This window comes from Paramormyrops kingsleyae, chromosome 3 (genome assembly GCF_048594095.1).
Source record: "Paramormyrops kingsleyae isolate MSU_618 chromosome 3, PKINGS_0.4, whole genome shotgun sequence".
In the NCBI taxonomy this organism is placed as follows: Eukaryota; Metazoa; Chordata; class Actinopteri; order Osteoglossiformes; family Mormyridae; genus Paramormyrops; species Paramormyrops kingsleyae.
In genome coordinates this window covers 11,160,725-11,186,091 of record NC_132799.1, presented here as the reverse complement: position 1 = coordinate 11,186,091, position 25,367 = coordinate 11,160,725, and the positions used below count along the sequence as shown (strand labels likewise).

Genomic DNA, 25,367 nt, shown 5'->3' with positions numbered 1-25,367 from the left:
GGGAAACCGCAAACATTGAACTTGACGGATGACGCGCACGCTCCGTTTCCGCGGTAACCGAGGGAGGAGCCTGAACTCTCACCTTTGACAGCGGGAAAAAAAACAAGATGGGGGAGCTGGGAAATCACCACCGGGTGACTGGAACGCGAATAATTTAAAGAACCATCATTATTGAATTTGGTGTACAGGAATTTCTGGCACGAGAACACGGTATTAATATATATTTTTTTTAATTTTATTTTTTTTTGTTAGTCCCGGATGTTTTGGAGGTATTGTTATATATACATACGAGTCATCTCGGGAGATGCTATATATCTCGCTACTTTTACACCGGTATCAGATTTAGTGATGTCCGACAGTAACCTGTGAGTCCTTGTCGTATTTCATAGCTTATTTTATTTATATGTGTCTAAAATTCCAGAACTTGTATTTTCGTTGTGTTAATTTTAGGTGGCCTCCCCGACCCGATGGCTGCGTCATGAAGTTGACTGTTTTCACATGAGACACACCTTGGATGTGACAATGTTTTTTAAACGTTATAAGTGTCTTCTTGTCGTACGTTGTTCTATTATTTAACTTGTACGACCACAGCTGAAAGTTATTTTCTTTCGTCTTGTGTTTAACCTTTATTAAATTTTACATTTCTTAAAAACACCTCGCTACACTAACCAATATTTTTCTGTCAGTATCTGTCTCTAATTAAATACATATATATATATATATAAAATATGAAAATAGGGAAAATGACTCTTGCCAAAGAGTCTCAGAAATGGTTTCCAAGTCATGTCCAAGTCACAGTTATTCAGGCAAAAGACCTACAAGCCAAGGGCAGAAATGGTACAAATGATGCATATACCATTATTCAGCTTGGGAAGGAGAAGTACTGTACATCTGTTTCAGAGAAAACACTGAATCCTGTTTGGAGAGAAGAAGCTTCTTTTGAGCTCCCTGGTCAACTTCTTGAGGAAAACCCTGAAATACATGAACTTACTCTGATAGCAATGCACAGGTCATTGGTGGGTATTGATAAATTTCTGGGTCTGAAGACCATTAACCTCAATGAAATCTTTGTCAGCAAGGAGAGACGGAAAACCGAGTAAGTAAACAACTGGTGTTTTCTTTATCTATAGATTATGCATGCAGGAAAGGCTGAAATTTAAAATGTTGCATACTTTTAATAATTCTTATTACTGCATGAATGAGCAAAATGTAGAAAGACCTTAAACTGATTAGTAATTTTAGTGGTTTTTAAGATGGCCCTGAATATTTAAATGTGTGCTATTTTAGGTTTTAGTGGTATTTTGCTCATTTTAAATTTATAATTTACTAATAAACATTGGTATTTTGACCAACTATTTGCCTTATTGATTTTTTTTTTACTGTATTTGTTGTTTAAAATTAAGTAGTAGAAAATTAGGTAATTAAGTTGTGTACCAGTGCTTTTGTTTGTTTGTTAGTCCAACAATAGACACATATGTAGATCACTCCAACTGTTTATAATATCTTTGAGATATACAAAATGTATCACTGTTTGCAAAATTATTTTGTGTTTGTTGTGTTATTTGTAAAAATTAGGTATTTGTTTTCTAATAATTTTTTTCTTGTGAGACACAATTATGGGCTATTAAAGCTGAGAATTCAGTCTGTACTACTCAGAAAACAATGTTATCAGTTTCAGTATGAAACTTTCAGAGACATGTGATACATTCTTTAATACAGCACGTGAAAAGGGCACAAATTAAATTCAGTTTTCAGTAATGTGTACTTGTTCAGCAGCATTTCTCAACTGTCTTAAAGGTGCATTTATTTGCTATGAAATACAGCTGAGGCCGACAAACGTGTGGCTGCCAAGGAGCCTAGTTGAGTGCAATTGCTGCTAGGCTGCACTTCCAGTGATTGACCAGAATCAAGTGCAAAATTAGTCTTAAAAACTAATTTGATAAGATGACAAATTAAAACAATGCAATGTAAAAAAACAAAAACAAAAAAACATGCAAACTACTACGTACTCAAATATTTGACATTCACGACGGGGTATTTATGTATTCAAAGCTATATAGTTAGTGAATTTATGCCACACGAAAATTGTGTTTATTTCCAAAGGCATACATTATGCGAAAGAGCTGATACACTATCTTGCACAGTCTCAGGACCAGAATGCAGCCATCCATTTTGTACAAAAGACAGGCAGTTTCCATCGAGTATATTTTTGGTTGAAGCATCAATGGCTGTTTCTACATATCTTTCACTTACCCTGTTTTTTAAATTCTTTTATATATGTTTAGTCTAAATTATATAACAAGAAATTGTCTTATTTTTACTCTTGCTCCGTTGTACCGGCTGTAATGAGCTTAGTTTGGCATGCCTAGGGATTTTTGGTTGGATATGGTTGTTCTGTGGGTAACAGCCGTATGGTCTGTATTTAGGCATACACAGTTCTGCAATCTTTGAGAGTTGGAATATTTGTTTGTTGTATGTAGTTCACCCATAATATAAGACACATTATATAGTTTCCTCACTGTTTTAGTCCTCTCTGCCATTTGTTTTGCCTACCAGTGCTTTAGCCACTATATTTCCTAACCTGGGCTTCAACTGTTTATTTTTCACGTATTAAATTGTGTATATTAATGTAAGATGCTTTATAAACTTGAAATAGTTGCAATTGCAATCTATTGCTGAGTGTTTTGTACACTAGTTGACTAGATATGAGGTTTTTAAGAAATTGCACATTGATGTACTTTAATTAAAATACGTCATCACCAATATTTTTTTTTCTCCTCATAATGAAGCTGCTTTTGTAAAAATGCATGCGTCCAGGCAAATGCACCAGTTACTAAAAAATGAAAACTGATCGTTTACTTAGGATTAAATATTTTGAAGCATTGACTGACTCAGGGTAACCTGCATAAACGTAGCAAGATTTATTATTTGTAGTAGAAAATGAGGTATTCAGGAAAAATCATTTAAGGATGGATCTCATGAGGCTGACGCACAATGTAAGTGTGTGTAACTTAAAGACACAATCATTATGTGACTAGTCCTTTTAAATCCAATACTGTAGCAAATTGGAAACCAGACTGAAGTTTTAAATAAATTTCAAGGAACTAAAAAAATCTATCCATTCAGTCCTTTAGTCTTGTTTGCTGTTAAATAACTTGGATTGATACATGTTTGTCTCTCTAACAACACATGACTGCTTCTCATGAGCCATATTACTGTACAGTATATATTGTGTGTGCCAGTGAGCTGTAGGATTATGTCCACACCAGAAACACCGAACATTATAATAAAATTTAGATCATTTTAACTGCCTCAGGTGTATGACAAAACAGCCAAATGGAAACTTTAAAAAGTCCACAATACTTGTCAGTTTTCTTAGTTGATGCACAAGCAATCCAAAGGCAGTTTCGTAGTTGTGCTTTTAATGCAGTGTAATGCATAAGCCTTCTCTTGTTCCCTGTTTTCACAGACAAATTAAATATGTTTTTGTTATTTGAATGTGCTTAAGCTGAGTAATATTCCTTTGTGGTTAAAAAAAATCTTCAGTCTAGGAGTAGATAGGAATTACAAATAGAAATTATTTTTTTCTGAATAATTGGTAACCTGTAACCACATACAATTTTGTTTACTGATTGAAGAACTTTAGCTCAAGAGTTGTCAGAGTGATGGTGACTTTCGCGGTCTTTGTTTGGCATGCTGAAGGATGTTGGTTGTCCTTGGTTGGCATTGATCTGTGGGTACCAGCTGTGTGGGCTGTATTCAGGCCATATTTGTTAGTTGTATTGTTTCTTAATGGTCATATTTTAAAGATGCACGTCGGAAATTGCTTTTAGCATGAAATTTACCCATCCAACAGTACACAGGGGAATGTTTGGCTTGCATATCTTTTTATTTCTTTACTTGAGATTAGTCAATGCAGTATTGAGTTTTACAGTGTTGAAAGATTGTGATGTCAAAATTATAAACAGAATTGTACACTGGTATCTCATCTTGGCTGTCCCCTGCCTTGTGCCCAGTGCTCACCATGACCCAATACTGGGTAAGTAGTTTATGATCTAATAGAAAAGGATGGATGGATTGATATTAGCAGAATTTGTCTAAATGTTCCGCTAGGTCAGGGGTCACCAACTCCGGTCCTGGAGTGCTACTATCCTGTAAGTTTTCTATCCTACCTGGCTTCTGATGAGCTACACCTGCTCCTGGTATTTACCTGAGGAGAGGTGTGGCTCATCAGAAGCCAGGTAAGATAGAAAACCTACTGGATAGTAGCTCTCCAGGACCGGAGTTTGAGACCCCTGCGCTAGGTGGTGACATGAGTTATATGAAACATGGATTAATTACAGCTTCCTTAAGAAATTATTGGAATGCCTGCGGGGAAAAAATGTTGAAAAATTAATGGACTGTACAAAAAACAAATGTCGTATTATATAGATGTATTATCGCCTCAAAGGGTTGTGGAACATGGATGGATATTCAAAAGGTTCACGTTGTATAAAAGTACTTTTGTAAATTTATATAAATTAGTATCTGTAGTAGATTTTATTTAATAAAAACATAGACACCTTGTACAGTACATTTGCAGAAGTAACTCGCACAAGGACAAATATAATGTGAGCCTAGTAATCCCAGAGTACATCTTGGGTGACCATATATCCAAATGTTCATGGAAGGGGTGGTGAAATCTCCACCTTCACAATGGAGCTAATTGCTTATGTACTGTAAAATGTTAATCGCTGGCTGTTTCTCACCAGCTTTGGACATAACAGATATTCCTCCTTTTTTTGCCACTCATAATTATTCATCATATATCAGTTCTGTATGTTGCTTGCTGCTGATCTCATCCAAAAATAACTGCCTTTCTCCTTCCAGTGCTGCTTACAAGTGCAGTTTTCATGATAATCATAATTCACGGTAATCTCATTAGTAAGGCTTTGCTTTCATTTCTTGATTTGATTTAGTCAGACTTACGTCTTATGTTGTGTATGTGCCTAATCAAACGAGAGTAGTGTTACTTGGCCAAATCCTGAAGATTTTCTACACTGTCACAATTATTTTCAAGCACGGTCATCCTTGTTTTCATATTCTCAAGCCCAATGGACATCCTTCATAATGCATAATATTATCTCCGGCTTTTTATCAATTACCTCATGAGTCCATTAATTTTTTAGAATATTCTGATTTTAAAGTGAAATAAGGAAATATTTTGACTGGAGGAAAAGCTGCTTAATTGATCGGTTTCACTAAAAATGTCTAATTTATAATAATTTGGTTAAGACTGATAAGGTACCCACAACTGAATAACTGTACCAACTCATAAAGCACAGCATATTTTATATCGTAAACCTTCTCTTTGTTAGTGACTTGGGCATTCAATGCCCTCGGTGGCCACTTTGTGTTCAATTGGTATGATCAAATGCCACCATCACTGAGGAACTGGCACAAAATAAAAAGTGTAACATCATAGCCTCCCAGAACACTAACAAAAATGTGCTGACATTTGTGTTAATATATAAATTGTTTGAGGGTGAACACATTCCCTCTTTGTTCAACTGGCAAGAATATTGAAACATCATCACATCCAAGCTCCCCTTTCTTGAAAGGTTGTGGTACTTCCAAAAAATATATATATATAACAGGACAATATGCCTAATAATTATTGCTAATACACTCACTGGCTTTACCTGAGGACAAAGATTTCTTTACAGACGAAATTGACCATTCTCACTATATCCAGTTTACACAGAGGGAAACCGTTACTGCATTAGTGAGTTGCCATATGAATTGTTGTACAAGCATGATTAAAAGTGTAGAATCTTTTCCCAATTGAGAAACTGTTCATTTGTTCTGTATACCCTCTTTTGAACACTTGTGTATATGTCCTCATTTATTTTATTTCTCTATACTTTGTTCATTTGCTCTACTTTGTTACCCTGCCAACTAAATTAAACTAGCCTTTCACTGGAGTCTGAAATAATGGCATTTCTTTCATCTGCCTTGCCGTGCATCTGAACCTTCTCCTATTAGCCCCAGAGAGGTAATAAATAACAATAAAATCAATAGAAAATAAATGTCATAGCAGTGAAAGTATTTGGGGTTGTCACTTTAATTTATAAATCAGTAATTATCATTACCTGAATTAACTTTATCTTGACTTATTTTACCTGCTTTGATGAGCTTTGATTGGTATTTCTCTTCCTTGAGAGATATTTTAGCAAATCCATTTTCTTAGGTCAGGGCAAAGGTGAATAATGATGTAGTATAATACAGCTTATCAATAAGACTCTTCCTCCAAAGCTATTGTATTGTACTAATTGCATTGAAAGAAATGAAGTCTAGTAACATTTTCAAAATTTCAAACAGAACAGTACTTCAAAAAGAACTGTACACTATTTCAGCAGTTTCTTGCTGAAGCGAATGTTAAAATTACATTTTACTATCTTATTACAAAATTGCTGTTTGACAAAGACATGAATATGATCAATCCATTTGCAATATCATATGCTATTATTCAATTCAATTTTATTGGTATAGCTCATTTTCACAACATTACAATGTCTCAAAGCACTACATTATCCCTGCCCAAAGCCCCCAGTGAGCAAGCCAGAGGCGACAGTGGCAAGGAAAAACTCCCTAGAAGGGAGAAACGTTGGCAGGAACCAGAATCAAAGGGGGAGCCCATCCTCCAGGGGCCGGAAGAGGAAGTCAAATGAACAAGAGGCAAAATTCTAATTCACGCAGTCCAAATTTTAAGATTTTTTTAAGATTTAAGTCTCAGTGTGGAAGGCAGGCAAGTAATGGCAGGTAGGTGCTGGTGCTGCTGAGGCAGGATGAACAGTGGTACAGCAGCAGGGACGGCAGGAGAGACATCACAGGCAGAAGGGCGGGCAGGCCGGAAGGACGTCACAGGCAGAAGGGCGGGCAGGCCGGAAGGGCGTCACAGGCAGAAGGGCGGGCAGGCCGGAAGGACGTCACAGGCAGAAGGGCGGGCAGGCCGGAAGGGCGTCACAGGCAGAAGGGCGGGCAGGCCGGAAGGGCGTCACAGGTAGTAGAGGCATTGCAGAGAGCAGGGTAGTCTTGCATTTCTTTGTGTGTGTGTGTGTGTGTGTGTGTGTGTGTGTGTGGGGGGGGGTGGTTTAGGAATGTTTGTACTTGTAGGCTAAATATAAATAATTAGCTGATCCCTATAACGAAAATGAAAATGTGTGTCAATGGAAAATTTACAAATTAGAAATTCATTTGTAAACTATATATGACCGTTATGTTCATGGCTAATGGTAGCTGGGAGTCAGGAGTCATTGTCTGGGGATATACAGTAGCTGCTGACAGCACTGTTTTGGTTTCAGTATACGACAGAATCAATTTACGGGATCTTGTAAGTCTGTAAATACAGTTCCAAGTAAGAATTGTTGGTGATATATGAGTAGGGGACTGAGCAGGAAGTAGAAGAAATGGCTACATTTAATTAATAATTGATGCATATTAAGACAAAAGTGGTTATATCAAATGTGAACATGCTATGTGACTATATAGTATGCAAGACCTACAAAAACTACATCACAAAACAATAATTTGACAGACCCTCAGTGAATTATAGGCAGAAGGTGTATAAATTCTAATAGCTGCCAAAAAATAGTAAACAACACACTAAACAACCAATCCACCTTAAAAAAATTCTTCTGGAAAGGCACAATTGGGAAAGTTCTTACCAAATAGTCCGAAATGGAGATGATGATTATGATATGATGATGACGAGAGCTTCATCAGTCAGCAGTGAAGCTGCAGTTTTGGGTTCCAACCAATTACTACAAACAATAGAAATACAAAAGCAAACAAGATACATGGAGTGGAAACAATTCTCCCATGCAACAAACCTCCCTCTTTCCCAGTTTCAGCCCCTTGCTTTTCAACCTGTCCATTAAAGGTGAACGCACTTTGAATGCATAGTACTTTTCCAGGTTATAAAAAGCTAATGCCAGTGTATTACACTCCTGGGTTCAAGTAGCACATTCATGGGTGGCCTGAGGTATGTTTAGCTCATCTGTGGTGTCACATAGAACTCTGGGCAGTCGAATCATGTTGGGGGGGGGGGGGCGGCGGTGGATGCTGGTGTGACTGCTGCTAGAACATAAAATAGGCCAGTCAGTGATCAACCTAATGTATGCTGTGCTGGATAACAACCAGGTATGTATGGAGGTGTTAATAGCAATGTAATAGTTAGTATGCCTTGTCTTACAACGTCACATAGATCATATGTTGAGAATCCAAGAGTCACAGGTAGATCCAGATGTGCTGTATTAAGAGGTATGGTTGCTGGAAATTAATTATAAAAAGAATCTGGGCTTTCTAGTAAGTTATGAATTTTAATATGTAACCGGAGTATCCAGTCTGTGAGTTTAGAATAAATCTTGATGTAATTAAAGACTTCTTCCACCTCATTGACCTGTGTTAAGACCACTCCCAACTTCACTTCATTGCCGTCATTGTGGATAGCAAACAGGATTAATAGGTCCTGATGTCCTAGTTCAGGAACCATCTTTAAACTGATGAAATCCTCTGCCCATTTCCACTGTACCCTCTTATGCTAATGGCCCACTGTTAGCATTGCTGGGAGGCAATGGTGGTACAGGAAGTAGTGCTACCATTCGTCAACCAAAGGGTTGCAGGTTCAAGCCCCAGCTCCGCCTGACCCCGTCGACTTGTTCTTGAGCAGGACACTGAACCCCAAATTGCTCCTCGTGAGCAGGTTGGCACCTTGCATGGCAGCCTTTGCCGCCTATGGGTGAATATGAGGCAAACTGTAAAGCGCTATGAGTGCTCAAAGGAGTGGAAAAATGCAGTATATAAATGCAATTCATTTACCATTTAAGAAATCATTGAAGTTCTTTTGCATTTCTAATTGCATTACCCGCCCAGGTTTTGCACACATCTGAAAGTATTTAGCTGGTGAACTGGCTTCTGCAGTCAAATGAGAAATGCCATGATGTTCCTCAACTGGTTAATATCTCCTTGACTGATATGTCAGCAGTTTTGGCAGCTTTTCCATTCCTGGGAGGAAACAACTGCACCCACTTGGTGAAGTTTCATTTTGATAATGAATAAAAAAGTGTTTTTGCTCATTGACGTCCTGGAAGAGGATCCATCGAGTCTAAGCATTTCGTCTGGTTTTGTAATCTCTGTGGGGGTGGAAGTGTCCATCTGGACAACTGTTAGGGGGGTTGTATTTTTGGCAAGCAGGGTACTCCTGTACATACATCCATGTTTCTTAATGTATACTGAGTCACTCAGCTATGTTCAAGACACAGAGCAAAGTTTTCAGCCTCTCCAGATGACCTTCTAAAGGATCATCATGGTAATCATGTTGCACATCTGCTTACAAAGCTGATATAGGTAACCCATGCGTTTTATAAGTGACCCATAATTTTTTGTCACCTTTGAGCAGTAGATGCGATGTATATGTGTTGGCAATTTCCTTCTCACGTTCCATCTATATGGAAATCCCCCAACCACATCTCACTGTTACCAGTGTGGAGATAGACCAGGCTTGACAAGTTTTGATTTCCCAGTGCAGGAGCCTGAGGTTGAGCCTTTTCAAGTTACTCAAACTTATCTGACGGTCCTCCATCCATTCTCATTGTACCCCCTTCCCATACAATTAGTATGGGGAAGTTGCCACATCGGAAAAGTGGGAAGAATTTATGATACTATCGACCATCCCAGAAAAATTCTTAATGTCCTACACCTTCCTTAGAGTAGGACACACTTGGATAGTGAGATTTGTGGTCACTCTAACTTCTGTACACACTATGTGGCCCTATAAACAGAGGAAAGACTTAAAGAAGGTGTACGTCTTGAGGTTCAAGCATACGTTAGTCTTATGTAGCCTTTTTTATTCATTTATTATCACTAACACTGCCTGGATTGGTGATATTGCTCTGGCAGATGAAAAGTTGAGGAGGAATACAGTAATGTGTTTAGACCATTCCAGTCATGAGATTAAGCCAGAATAACATTAGCTGGACTAAGACATTATCTGGCACAGCAAATAAATCTACAGGGATGGAGGAATGTCCTAAGTGCACCACAGATTTCCTAGACTCAACAGAAAGCATGAAATGAGAGGGCACTTGCATGAGCTGTTCAGGAAGCTGCTGTCATATGAGCAGGAATGTCCAGAAGTTCAGGTTGTTTTCTAGTGTTACAACACCATGATGGCTGGGCCAAGACTGTGAGTAAAGGTTCTTGGTGAGCATTTTTTGGGGGGTTGGAATTTTATTGCTGCCTTCTGGGGCCCAGGTTGTCCTTCCTTGGACTTCTGAGGCATTTTATTTGGAATGAAATGGTATGGCACAATACTTACAGTAGGTATTTTATTTAATCATACATATCTGGGGTGGCACAGTGGTTAGCACTGTTGCCTCACACCTCTGGGTTGAGGGTTCCACCATGGCTTCATTTGTATGGTGTTGCATGTTCTCCCCATGTCATCATGGGGTTCCTCAGGGTACTCAGTTTTTCCTCCACAGTCCAAAAACATGCAGAGACCCTAACCCTAACCCCAAAGTGCCCATAGGAGTGCATGTGTGTGTGTACACGTCCCGCAAAGGGTTGGAGTGCCATCCTGGGTTGTTGCCTGCCTTGTGTCCATAGTCTCCGGACCCCCGCAACCCTGCAGAGGACAAGCAGTTAAAGGACGCATAAAAAATACCTAGTGCTGTGTAAAAGTCTTTGGCAGTCAGAGTGGAGACCATGTGAATTAATATAGTGGAGTCTCTGACTGCTGAAACGCATAGTGCATAAAAGTTGCCAATGCTCTGTTAACTGAATAACTGCAGAGTTCCAAGTTTTCTTTGCCATTAAGCCCAGCACAAGAACTGTGTATCAGTAGCTTCATGGAATGGGCCTCCATGGCCAAGAAGCTGCATGTAAGCCTCACATCACCAAGCACAATGCCAAGTGCTCATGGAGTGAAAGCATGCTGCCACTGGACTCTGAAGTAGTAGAAATGTGTTCTGTGGAGTGATGAATCGTACTTCTCTGTCTGGCAGTCTGATGGACAAGTCTAGGTTTGAAGGATCCTAGCAGAACCTTACCTGCCTGACTGCATTGTACCAACTGACAAGTTTGGTGCAGGAGGGATAATGGTATGTCATTGTTTTTCAGGGGTTGGTCTAGGTCCCTTAGTTCCAATAAGAGAACTTTCAATGCTTCAGCATACCAAGACATTTTGGACAGTTTCTAAAATGTCCAATGCTTCCAATTTTGTGGGAACAGTTTGGGGAAGGCCCTTTTCTGTTCACGCATGACTGTGCCCCAGTGCATAAAGCAAGGTCCATAATGACATGGTTGGGTGAGTTTAGTGTGGAAGAACTTGACTGGCCCACACAGAGCCCTGACCTCAACCACATTGAACACCTTTGGGATGAACTAGAACAGAGAGTTTGTGAGCCAGGCCTTCACATCCAATATCAGTGCCTGACCTCAAAAATGCTCTTCTGGATGAATGGCCAAACATTCCCACAGACACACTCCAAAATCTTGTGGAAATCCTTCCCAGAAGAGTGGCAGCTGTTTGTAGCTGCAAAGGGGGGAGCAGCTCCATATTGATGGCTATGGATTTAGATGAGACACACTGCCATTGTATCAAATTAATGGTGTTTTCTGAGCTGTACTTTGAAGTACAGTCTTGAGTCAACAAAGTGAACAGATGTGGACTGAACACCCAGTTTTGGGGGGGGGGGGGGGGCACTGGTGCTCAGCAGGGTACTGCCAGTGATGTTGTTGCCTATGCACAGCTTTGGGGGGCACCAGTGCACAGCATGATAGTGCCAGATATATTGCTGTCAATGTCTCAATCCGTTTATGGGGAATGATGTATTTTAAACTGGGGGTGACTGGAAAACTGAAGTCATGACAAGTTGGGTTTGAAGTTTTCATGTGTCTGGTAGCACTTTGTGATCAGACGTGTGAGCGTGACAGGGCAATAGTCATTGCGTCAGGTGACCAGTGACTTCTTTGGTACAGGTATGATGGTGCTAGCATTTGGGAATGGCCAGCTGGCTTAGGGAAATGTTGAAAACGTCTGTGAGGGCATTAGCTGTCTGGTTTACACATTCTTGGAGCACCTGCCCAGGTATGTTGTAATGTCCAACAGCCTTGCATGGATTTACTTCTGAGTTCCACTTACATCAGCTATGGACAAATTGAGTACCTTTTCTCTAGTAAACCACCTCCCCAAGTCTTTCTGGATGCTGACAAATTTATGTCTACACAGATGGTGGTCAGTCCATTTATCCGAATGGGTGTGGTAGAGGTGTTGTGCAGATGTTGTGCAGATGGTTTTGTGGTCTCTCAGCCTGATGCAACATGCTGCGGTGATGTAACTTCTTCATGAGTACCATAAGCTGATAAGGTGTGCATTATCATGTTGTTATGAAAAATCCTTATGAAATATAGGTAAGAAAAGCTTCCTCTTACTGTCCAAACACATAAAATTGGGCTAATTGGTGTCCCTGAATTGTCCATTGTATAAGTGTAAGTGTGTGTGTATGTTCCTTGAGATGGATTGGCCTGGGATGATCTCCAGGCTCCTTGTGACCCTGACCAGGAAAAGCAGTTGGAAGTTGGCTTTTTCTGGTTTGTAGTTCAACATTAAAGAAAGGAGATCTAACAGAGTGTGTAAGGTGCTGTCCAATTTCCACTTTTATTACATGCCAATAGCTACACCACTGGCTAATGAGATCACACTTAATAGAAAATGAATTTCAGTACACAAAGACATTGAAAGAGCAGAGTGAAGTGTTAAGAAAATTAGTCTATGTCAGCTAACTATAGTGTTGACTGTAAAAAAGCTTTTGTCTCCTTGGAACAGCCTGGCACTTGGAAGAGCTGTGTTGAAGGTCCTTGAAAAAAATATACAGAAGTACTATTGTATCTGAAAGTACAAAGATCAGAATTGTTCATAACATGGTATTTTCAAAAACACTTCACAGAGGTAAAGAACAAAAGAACAAAATGGGATTTGGGACATTTGTCAATGCCTTTGGAATTTAAGACTTTTAAGACAATTGTAGGCAGACAACAAACAAGTGTAATCTTGATCAGCTATCCTGTTTTGATAATTGAGGAGACTGCATTGGAAAAAAGCTTAAGGCTTAGAAAAGTTGAAGGTAGAATAGAATAGCGGTACTTTATTCATTCATCCCCATAGGAAATTTAGGTATTTTTCACATAACCCACCTTGCCTGAGAAACATAGAAGCATATGTATATACAGATGAGAACAGGTTTTGGGATAAAAGTATAGGATCAGTCAGCAGTTAGTATCCCTGGAGAGTGTCGAGTTGAGGGCCTTGAACACGGACCTAGTGGTGATGTGTTTAATCTACTGGCTGGAAATGTGAACCTATAACCTTCTGGATGGGACATTCTTTAAAGATGCCATCTCTTAGGTCACCAGGAGTCAACATCAACGTAATGGCACCTAATAGTAAATCCCCGTAATAATAAATGCATAGAAAAACATTTAAACTAACTGAAAATTGTATATCATTCCCAACTGTGAAATAGGGGAGCTTTAACTAGCAATTTCTGTCATTGTTCTACGTAGTTGTGTATGTACTGTGCTGAGCAAAAGTCTTAGTCAGAGAAGATAAACAAAAGCTACTGAGAGGTATGTGTATATTTGCTCAGAAAGAAAATCAGAATTTAACATCATAGCATATGCAAAAGAACAGTGACACAATAATAACTAACAAGGCTTTCTTCTGTCCTCCAAATAGTTACTGATGTTACATGGCTAGATAAATATCACTTCAGTTCCCAAAACTCTCCTTAGGGGTGCTCCAGCCATTCCATATATTTGTTAAATTTAACCACCAGCTCTTTTATTTGACTTAATTAGTTAAACAACTCAATCAGTTATTGATTAACCAAACATGCTGGGATATTGGTGAAGTAAAATAATATATTTTTGTACTGGATGGTTGCTGCAAATGCCGGGGTGACTTTAGGAGATGTTTCGTAACGGTTACGCTAACACACTTTGACAGACATGACACCAACATAATGATTATTGAAACATAATTTTCTTTGAGTTTTGCACAGTACAGTATATCCAATAGATATGTGTGTATACATGCATACATAAGCATCATATGCAGAATATGTATCTTGGCTGATCTTTTGATTCGACAATGCTCCTATTAATTTATGTATCGATTCAGTGTGTAAACAAGTGGTGTAAACACATTTTTTATTTTTAAATACCAGTTTCAGTTAAGTGTAAAATCAGAATCTTTTTATATTAGAGGATTATGAAGTTGGAATGATGAAAAAGTGTAGTCATGATTTTAAACATTTTAATAACCATTTTTATTTGTCATATTGTACTATTATTTATTTTATTTTTTTTTCTTAAATTTAATTGTCCCAAATAATTTATTCAAACAATAAAAAAAAATATATTAATGAAATATATAAGTTTCATCCTTTATGTCTTTTTTTCCCAACTATGTATATAAGTTGGTTTAGCTTGGAGTCCAGGCCAGGCAAGAAATGGAAGGATCGAGGACAAATTCAGATCAGCATCCAATTTGTGAGGAATAACTTGACTGCCAGCATGTTTGACCTCTCAATGAAAGAAAAGACTCGTTCGCCTTTTTCTAAACTCAAGGACAAAATGAAGGGCCGTAAGCATGATGGACTCTTTTCAGACACTTCTTCTGCTATTATATCACGCTCATCATTCTGTGAGGTGGGGTCCCATTCCAGTACTGGGAACCATCAGCTGAAACCCAAGAAAAAGCGTTCCCAGTTGCTTGGCCCACAGAAGCTCTCTGCTGCCCACTCTATGTCTGACCTTATGCATTTCCAACCTAAGGTGGACCCCACGAAAAAAACTGAAAACAGAGGTAAGTTATCTTGGGTTTGAAGCAATCCTGATTCAAGCAATCTGATATTTTTATTATTATGTACAATCCTAGGGGTACTACATCCAAAAGTAGGCACTTTAGATTCAGTGAACAACAGAATCTAAAGAGAATTTGTTTGCAGCAATAATTTTACAGCGCAGAACAAGTATCCACTGAAATAGAACCTTCTCAGACTTAGTTTACTTGATATTTGTTTGCCTGCAAAGGGGATTAATATGTGGGAGATGTTCATTGACGATACTGAGGCAGAGATCTTCTGACAAAATCACTACTACTATTTTCTCCATGTTCTTCCTGTAGTCCAAATGTATGCCATTAGATGAATTGGCATCTCCTAATTGCCCTTATTAAGTTTGTGCCCTAAAATAAATAGGCATCCCCTGAGGTTTTTCCATGCCCTGCACCCTATACTTCCTGGGTTTGGTACCAAGAATGGCTGACCACATCAAAGTATTTTAGAGTGATGGAACTTTTATAAATTTGCTAAAGACCGCTAAAGATTAATTAAAAACATACATTTGAATCATATTTTATTTTTGAAAATGTTGCATCTTCTCTCGACTGTATTTAACTATATTTGTTCATGATTTGTATTTCAGTAATAACTGAGTTATTACTAAGTATTTGTGTCTCCACAAATAAAGTGTTACAGAGTGTATATATACTTTTTAATGTCCACATAAAACAAGTGCCAAAGTGACAAAAGAGTATGTAAAGCAACAATTATCTGAGTTGGTAATACACAGTTATTGTGCTCTAGTTAACCATAATAGAGGTAGAAGATTCAAAATTATGACCACCTTCAAGGCTTTTCAAAGTCTTGGCCAAGAAGTACATAAAAAGGTAAGTCAATGCATTGCAACAGAATAATGGTGGACAACATGTAAATATACGTCTGCTGTTTGCAATAGACTGGTGTTTCATCTAAAGCAGACACATTACCCAAATGGTTAGTCTGGATAAGAATGAAATGTCTCTGATCTGTTTTCAGGGGCACCAGACACTAATCAGGTGATATTTTCAGTCTGGCTTTATATTTAGTTTACATAAAAGTGAAGAAAACTTTTCACGGGTCGAAATAAAAAACTTTTTTTAGGGCATATGAATAAAGTTGAAATACACACAAAGTGAGCAAAATTTGTATTGAGGAAGTGGCAAAAAAAAATCAACTTTAGAGAAAATTCATACAGACATACCCACAAAGAGTCAGAGGCCTATCTACAGAGTTGTATTATGGTTATGTATGGTTAGGTTACATTGATGTTCAGTGTTACTAGATAACAGCATATGCTAAGTGTCCAAAACATTGTAGATGCTAATGGCATCTTACTTGTATTGTATTGCATGTATGCCTGCAGAACAGCCTCAATTTGTCAAGGCATGAACGTAACGTAAGGTATCAAAAGTGTTATGTCGATCCATGTTGACTTCAATGCATCTCATAGTTTAAGCATCTTCAAGCTGAGTTCAGCTCTGCAAAAGTTCCTCCCATCTCATTCCACAGATGTTCGACTGGATTGAGAACTGGAGACCGGGCAGATTGCTGTTTTAGGCAAACTTTATGCTTGTGGGACCATTACCTGGAAATCTTAACCTTGTCGCACAACATTTCTTGAACTTTAAAAATCCATTTGCGGATCGGTACAGCGCCGTCATGCTGCAGTGGATTGGAAAGGATGCTCAGATATCCTGTGGCACTCAAACATTACTCCAGTCGAATCAAAGAGTCTAAGACGTGTGATGAGATGTTACTGGCTGCTACACCCCATTTTTGCGAGGGTGCACCGAGTTGACTGACCGTTAACGTCTAAAGGTCTCATTTATCTTATTCATCAAATCTCTTTCATCAATGAACTATATCCACTGGTCTGTTATTGGTCGTGTTGAATTTGGGCGGTGGTCCATTGTATTACAGGACACTTAGAACTTCAAAAACCCAGCAGCTGCAGGTCAATTGAAAGGCACATTTTCTTGCCCATATTACTTCAAATCCACAATCTCAGTTGTCCCATGTCTCCTGAATCTAACCCATTAGCTGTAGTGATTGAAGTATATTTAATTGGTGCAATCAATTAACGATCATAACTTGCATGTGTATTCATCTGGCGGGTCTATTTCAAGGTAAGAGTAGGTGTTCCTAAAGTTTTGTGTACGTCGTGTTGGGGTCTAATATGTAGTAATGTGCTGAAAAAGAAATGAACTCGGTGAAATCCCAGAATGAGACTGACCTCTTCCCTCAGGTAGTCTACTTTGCCCCCCCCCAGCCCCAGAGCAATGTCCCTGGACATGGATACAAAGCAGCTGATGTCCATACTTATCTCTTCACAGATATAACTGATGACGTGTCACAGAAGTATGCAACCATGCCGCGCAGTCACAACCCTTTTGAAGGTGAGCGATCAATGATATGGGATAATCCTGACTGGAAAGAGAAGAAGGACAAAGTCAGTCTGCTGGAGTGGGTGACTGGAAAAAAGGATGATGGCCAATCCTGCAGCTCCGGTGACCTTCGTTGCTCCAACCCCTTCAGCAACGATGTACAGGGTGATTCCAATCCTTTCATTCAGCACTACAAATTAAGGTGTGTGTTTTTTTTACTATATAAAGATTAACTATAGAATTTGCAATTTGCACCAACGTTAAAATGTGTGGTCTGAAGCTGTATATAATATAATTCATCTGTAGATAATGAAACTAATACTTAGACAACTTAACTTCATAGGTGTTTAAATAATAATACATGTCCTTTAATGATAACATATATCCAGTTGCAGAAATGTGCGAGCTAAACAAATAAATAGTATGTAAACTCTTTGATAGAATACCTGGTATTTAATTATGGAATATTTGTAATTTTCTTATATTTTCTCTAGACAAAATCTTGCATAGCATTAAGCCCCAAAATGTAGTATGGACTTTGATTCTTTTAACATGGTTTTGATATTCTTTCCAAAGACTGAAACTTGAAAATGTTAAACAGCCATTACATTTGATAAAAAGAACAAACATTAATGCAAATATTTAATTTAAATTTCAGTAAACTGTTACTGAAATCTTAATACTATTCATAGTTTCAACATTGAAAATATATGTTACAATCTAAAAAAATCTAAAATTTCAAGGAAAACAAATTCAAAAGTCACTAATAAATGATAGAAAATTATAGAAAGTTATGTCAGAACATATGAATTACAAAGTTATTTACTGGGTAAATGAAAAGGTATTCTTCATGCTGTAGTAAGAATATACTTTTTATTGTTTGTTGCTAAGAAAATCTTTTTTCTTTTTGATAGTGGTAATCTTAAACAGCGTAAAAATAAGGAGGACATCAGTTCGGGCCAAAAACCGTCTGTACTTGAGGAAGAAAACTACGACAAGAACAACGTAAGACAAAGCTAAACTAAAAACTGAAGAGTGTCTAATTTGATCATCTTGCTAGATTGTTTACTTTTTAGATATAAGATCATTTATATACATATACGGATAAATGTAAATTGAATTGCACGCAGTGCTCTTTTAGGTGAGGTGAACTAAAATGTGTGTATTAGAGCCCTGCATTGGGAGCGGGATCCCGCGGGTCCCGCGGGACCCAACGCAAATCTCACGGGATTGGGCGGGTTTTAGATTGTCGTGGGCGGGAGTGACAGAGACAGCGGGTGGGATTGGGCGGGAATCGTCAGAAATTCAGCGGGAGTGGGCGGTAATGGTCAGAAATTCAGCGGGAGTGGGCGGGAGCGGGATTAAAAAAATAGTCCCGCGCAGGGCTCTAGTGTGTATTTCGGTTAATATAAATCTTTTTTGATATAATGCATCCTGTGGGATGTTGTGCAGATGAAGGCTGGAAAATAGTCTCTGAACAAACTTGCATGTCTCTGATGTCTGATAAATGTTATTTTAATAAATTTGTTGCATGAAAATATGGCAACAGTGCATTAATGCAAATGCATTCATTTAAAAATAACAAGCAATGTGATAGATAAAGTGTGTCAAAAATTACATTTACATTTATTTGTATTTTATTTATTTGAATGGAAGTGAGACAAAGAAATCGGTAAAAGTATACAGCTCTTATGGAGACAGCAAGTCTAGTGCTACTGGGCTAAACATCTAAAGAGTAACAACTGCAGGAGAAGCAAGGCTATATATACACGTAGTTCAGGTTCAGGTTCAGGTTCAGGTTCAGGTTACTTTATTTGTACCCGTAGGTAGAGTCATACATCCTACATACACACTTCAACACAGGAACAACTGACAACAAAACAGATTATATAGTGCCTGAGTTTGTAATTAACAGTAATAACTAATTTAGAGTTAAAGAACAGTAGAATAAATTCAATAATGTCATTCACAATAAACCAATATAGTAGCACCAGTGAGGTGATTCTGGGGCTCAGGTAGGTGGTGGTGGGGGGGGGGGGGTGAGGTGTTGAGCATTCTGACAGCATTGCAGAAGATGCTGCTGCAGAACCTGCCTTAATCAACTGCTGGAACGTACACTCTGAGGCTTTGTGATTCCCAAGCCATACAGCGATACGCAAGAACCCTTCTATGGTGCCCCTATAGGATGTAGTGAGAATGCAAGTGGAAGAGAGCAGTGATTAGCTGCCACAGGAAGTGGAGATGCCACTGTGCCTTCTTAGCTAGTGTGAAAATGTTGAGATTCCAAATGAGGTCATTCACCATGTGTTCCCCAAGAAATGTGGAGCTCCTGGCTATCAACATCTCAGATCATAAACATACACACTGAAGTCCACAGTCATCTTGTGTCCACATTAAGAGACAGACTGTTGTAATTGTACCAGTAAGCGAACCACTACACCTCCAGTCTGTATGGTGATTCATCGCTGTTACTAATGAGACCCACCACATGTCATCTGTAGGCTTCATCATGTTGTTTAAGCTGTGCTTTGCAGTACAGTCATGAGTCAGGGTCAAAAGAAAGTGGGCTGAGTCTGGGGGCTATCAGTGCTCATCACGGTGGTGCCGGAGAGAAGTTATTGCCCATGCAAACTGTCTGAGGTATCTTGGTCAGGAAGTTCAGGATCCAGTTGCACATGGTGGGGAGGGGGGGTGTTGAAACGCATCAGCCTCAACTTCCCTATCTACTTCTGAGGGATGATGGTATTGAATGCCGAACTGAAGTTAAGGAGCGGCATTCTAACATAGGAGTCCCTTAGTGTGCAAGTGGCACAGGGCCAGGAAAAGAGCTGAGCAACTGTCATTCTCACTGGACTGATAAAGACGATAGGTGAACTGGAGGGAGTTATGTGAAACTGGGATTCCAGTTTTGGGAGCTCCATTACTAGTCTCTTGAAGCACTTTATGATGACAGGTGTGTGTGTATGACAGGTCAAATAGCTTTGTGTAGACTGACCCTTGACAGAATCCTCCTACCGTCAACTGAAGTATCTTTTCTTTAGTAAGAGGGATGGTCTTTTTTCAGGTATGTTGTTTAGTGCATCAAACTGTGTGTAGAAGTCATTCAATGCACCTTGGAGAGAGGTATCATTGTCACAGCCCTGTGAAGGATTCCCCCATCTATTGCTGGGGGTGTGGAACATAGATCCTGATCAGTGACTTCAATATCACCCAAGAGAGAGCCCAAGTAAGAAATTAGTCTAAGTGCAACATACAGAAGTAGAGCATTCAGTAACGCCCACTTAGCATGTTCAATGTAACAAGTCAATGGTAGACTGTGAGCCAATGAGGGACAGAGGCAGAGGATGGTATTTTGCGAAGAAGGGTTTTGATGTTCTCAGAAGAGATAAGTCTAAATGCATATATGTGGGTAGTTCATTCCACAGTGGCAGAAGCAAGCATTCAAAGTGTCTAATGTTCCTCCACACAGTGAAGGAATCACCCATTGACCATAGGGGGCATGATAGAATATGAGTCAGTGACTTTGTGTAGATAGGTTACTTATGTGAGTTAATTTTGGCTCAATTATTAAAAGTACATGTTTAGTCATTTCTGAAATGGCTGTTTAGACAGATTTTTTAGATGATTTATGTAAACTAAAAAGGACAAAACTCTCTAAACTTTTAATTGGGGATTCAGTGGTTGAGTTAGGGACCACAAATGATTAGATTCCTTTTCATATTTGAGACTTTGTTATATGTGTGCCATTTATCTAATTAACATCATATGTTATCATAATTCAGAATGTTGTGAAGTTAGGATTTTTGCTCTTTAAGTCACAAGATCTGAATTATACATATACAGTAATTGGTGCATAAAATATGTGCAAATTGCCTTACCTAGGGGTTTTGAAGCATTGAAGCTTTTTTTTTCTTTGCACAATAAATCCAGCAGAATGCAATAAAAACTTACATTTAATGTATTTCTTTTCCCTTTTTAGATCAAGTTAACATAATCACGAAGAAATAGCAATTATCTTGAATATGAGCGCTATAACTGAACCTTTATTTAAACAATGCAGATGATATGGATAATGATAATTTCACCTCTGTCAACACTTGGCCCTGAACTTGCATTTAATCACAGACTAAGTGTGTTTGTGGGTGTTCAGTATATCTGAGCTGACATCTGTTCTTCTGCTCTGATCAGTGCCTGGGTGTAACGGCAGCCCGGTCACTTTAAGGTCCTAATTAACCACTAAAGGAAGGAAAATGAAAAATGTGAAAGTAGCTGGTTGGCTACTCTGACAGGAAAATTCCTCATTAGAGTAGTAATGAGACAATTGAAGTGTTAACCTTAGGTCTTCCTATCCCTTTAATAACATGAGATGAGCATGTATATGTTTTCTAATAGGTGCACTCAATCAGTGTATGATAAAATGTAAAACATAAGAAAAAATCCTCAGTCAGTACAAAAACCTGTTCCATGGTGTACTGATGTTCTGGAGAGGAACAAGTCCGTAAGTCATGATGATGCTTGTTTTAACAACATCTATGATTTATTCCATCTCTGCAGTTTTGTATGGGAACTACTTTGGACTATATAAATATAATACACTATTTGACATAATATTCATGTTACAACTCTAGACATAATTTTAGCAAAGGTGGTCTGTTTTCTTTGAAGTTTGTTGTTTTGTTGCACTGATATGTGTTTTGTGCAGACTAGATTCCACATTATTTTAAGCTCCATGCTAACAGAATGGAAAAGTTGTGCTGTATTGTGTTGGCCTTGCGTCTTGGCCTTGCGTGAACAGTAGCCATCTAACATTGTTTATCTCTTCTAGGACACAATTAAAGTGCACGGGGACTTATACCAGAACTTGTCATTTGATGAGGTAGTAAAGGAACTGATTAAACAAAAGGAGGTGGTTAAGAAGAAAGATGCGCACATCCGGGAACTAGAGGACTACATTGATGATCTACTTGTTCGAGTAATGGAGGAAACACCCAGTATTTTAAGGAATCCATATGAGCCAACGAAAAAGGCAGAAAAAAAATCCTGAAAGTTAATGTATGTGTACATAAATTGTAAGGAGCAGTCCCTGGACTAAAACTAGGAATATTTTACACTAGAAATAAATGCTCATTCTAGTTGGATCTGTAGTATATAAAGAATAAAAAATGCTTGTTAGCCTTAAATAATTGATTTCATAATGACACATTATGACAGCAGCGTATTACCACAGGACTGATGCCAATAAAGTGTTCTTTCTAATTCTTATACTTACTTCTAAGGATGCAGGATATAAATAAAGGAACATAAAACAATGGGCATATATAGGTTTAAAATTAGTATCTCTTGCACTTCTAAATGTCCAGTGTAAAACTAGGCAATTATGAACTTCTGGTACTACAAAAATGCACTTAGACGATATTTATCGAATGATAGTCAGGGATATTTTTATGGGAGGATGTAGGTACTGAGATGTGGGATGTAATCCCTCACATTTAAAAGTAAAAAAAAATAAAAAATACACCCATCAATAAATGCATAGTATTGGACTTTCTACAAGTATATTTATTAGATTCTCAAGATTCTCTCTTCAGCTCTTTACTTTGCAGCTGTTCACTCTTGGGAAAATGTGTATTCTGTTTTTTTAATTGTTTTATTTTCTAGTACAAAATAGCCAGCTGGATCAACTTCATTGTGAAATTAAAAATCACACTTGATCTGGAAAAAAACTGTTTAATTGTGTATTTAGTTGTGTGATGATTACGTTTTGTGTCTTACACTGTTGTTTTTTAGTAAAATGCAGGTTTGTGGGAGTTTCTTGTTCCTTGTTGCATTAAAAATAACAAAAACACAGGGTTTTTCATACTTTTTACTTCATTAGCAGAAGAAATGTTTGTGCAGCTGCTTCGCAGACATGTTTGACAGTGTCGTCTTTGTTTCAGATTCCTTATCTTCCTATAAAGTTGTATAGATGTATTTTGTTCTGAAATCCTACATCTTTTTTCTGACTCTTTTCATTATTTGAATCATGTTAATAAACAAATGTTTTGATTGCTTTTCCAAGACGTTTTGACTGTGCACTTTTTGTGACAAGCAGGTACTTATAATGGATTGGCAACATTTTCTAAGCCAAGTACTATCAGTGAGGCAAACGTTTTAAAATGTTTGTTATGAGTTAATGACATATTTGTAAACAATAGCTACGCATTAAAACATTAAATATTTAAGCACTACAGTAGTTGAACACAATTTCCTATGAAATTGGCGTTTTAAAGAAATTGTTTAAATTTATTCTGTTGGAATTTTTTAGCCCATTCTCAAAATAATGTTTTCATTAATTTATTTAACTTTTAAACGGTAACCATCTCCCTCTCAGACATCTTTGACAATGTTAACTTTGTTTAAGCTTCCAATGTCATTCTCCATAATTAAGAAGGGGTTTAAACCCAATCAACATTCAACTGGAAAAAACAACAACCTTTTTTTTTTTTTTTAAACGGCTAAGAAAATTAGACAAATTGTAATGATTACTAGCAGTTTATTGTTTCATAAAGAAGTGCATGTGCAATTGAAAGTAGAGAATCTACATAATGTAATGTTCATTTGATTTGTCAGATTAAATGACATTTATAAGTGTAAATTATTTACAATATACTCTGTTAGTCAGATGTCAGGTATTTGTGCTACTGATTACTTCCAGCTGTCCTTTCACCTGATTCAACTAAGGAGTAGTAGCATATTTCAGCCTTCTCTATTCAATTTACACCGATTGTACTATCATCTATTCAGTTTTCATAGGGTGCGTGTTACATTTTAGAGATTGTATGGCAATCTTCATGTTACTTATTTCATTTCATTTAAGTTATCAACCAGCAATAATCACGCCTCAGTTAAACCTCGTAGACCATTACACAAGGCCAGTCCCAGATTGCCTGAGAGAACTGTGTGGAAGGTGGTCATGGCTCAGGATTGCCACAGGAGTGAGAGTCAGGTTTCGTTCGCCTGTCCCTCATTACCTCTATTAGATATGGATAATTGCATTTTATTTTGTTTTGGCTCCTGTAATCTGTACCCAACTGAAATCCAACTCCCAAGACCTATTTAGCTGATTTTTTTCCCCTGGCACTTCCATTCAAATGTATTTTTCTTTTTTGTTTACCTTTATTTCTTGTAATAGTCTTACATTGTCTTGACTCCTTCCCCACTGCTTATTCTTCTTCAAAACGAATCCACAAACAAACTTTGCACTACCTGCCTGTAAGATTTGATTCTATCGGGAGAGCAAGCAGATCATTGGTATATTGATTAGGGAACTTAACTTTTAGCGATTTAAAAACTGAGAGAGTGAAAGAAGCAAAGGGAGTAATGGAAATGGACAATTTGACAATCACAGCTCAAGGACGGAAGGTAGCATCCAGTTGTTACATATCTTATGGTAATTAAACAATTGGCAAATGAACAAGAAAGGAATAAAATAAAATCAATGATCTCTGCCACTCTCACTCACTCCCCCCCAGAGGTAAAAAGCTTATGTTGTATCCATAATAAGTAGCAAATGACTGAAGGTGAATTTAGGGATTTGTCCTCTGACTTCATCCCACCCATAAGAAAATTCACACACTCCCACACATTGCTGAAAATCTCATTTAGCTCTCATGCAAATTCATAAAAGTTATTTATACATTAGGATAGAAAGAACAAGAAGAAACAGTCCATTAAAATGTTTACAAATGACAAACATTTAGTTTTGTTGTGTGTACAAGAATAAAATGTATGTTTGTTACCAATGAATGATCCCTAAGTGACTTCACCTCTTAAAATCACTTTAACCAGTATAGATGTGGAGGAGGAAACAGTAGTGCTAGAAGTGGGGAAAAACAGGTGCCAGTATTCACCTTATCACTCAGTACTAGGTGCCGGTACTCACCTTATCACTCAGTACTAGGTGCCGGTACTCCCCTTGTCATTCAGTACCAGGTGCCAGTATTCACCTTATCACTCAGTACTAGGTGCCGGTACTCACCTTATCACTCAGTACTAGGTGCCGGTACTCACCTTATCACTC

General features: G+C 38.1%; 1 protein-coding gene across 2 annotated transcripts; it reads left to right on the top strand.

Moving 5' to 3' along the window:
* Positions 1 to 37: 37 nt before the first annotated feature.
* On the top strand, positions 38 to 23,365 carry rab11fip2 (RAB11 family interacting protein 2 (class I)). Of its 2 annotated transcripts, none has more exons than XM_023841333.2 (6): positions 38 to 210; positions 451 to 1,096; positions 14,520 to 14,908; positions 17,258 to 17,510; positions 18,223 to 18,313; positions 22,134 to 23,365. In XM_023841333.2, the coding sequence occupies exons 2-6, from the start codon at positions 729 to 731 to the stop codon at positions 22,350 to 22,352; spliced, it is 1,320 nt and encodes a 439-aa protein (XP_023697101.1). In that variant the 5' UTR covers positions 38 to 210; positions 451 to 728; the 3' UTR covers positions 22,353 to 23,365. The 2 variants fall into 2 exon arrangements, with proteins under 2 accessions (XP_023697101.1, XP_023697093.1); XM_023841325.2 differs by having other exon boundaries at positions 38 to 365.
* The last annotated feature ends 2,002 nt before the right edge of the window (positions 23,366 to 25,367 follow it).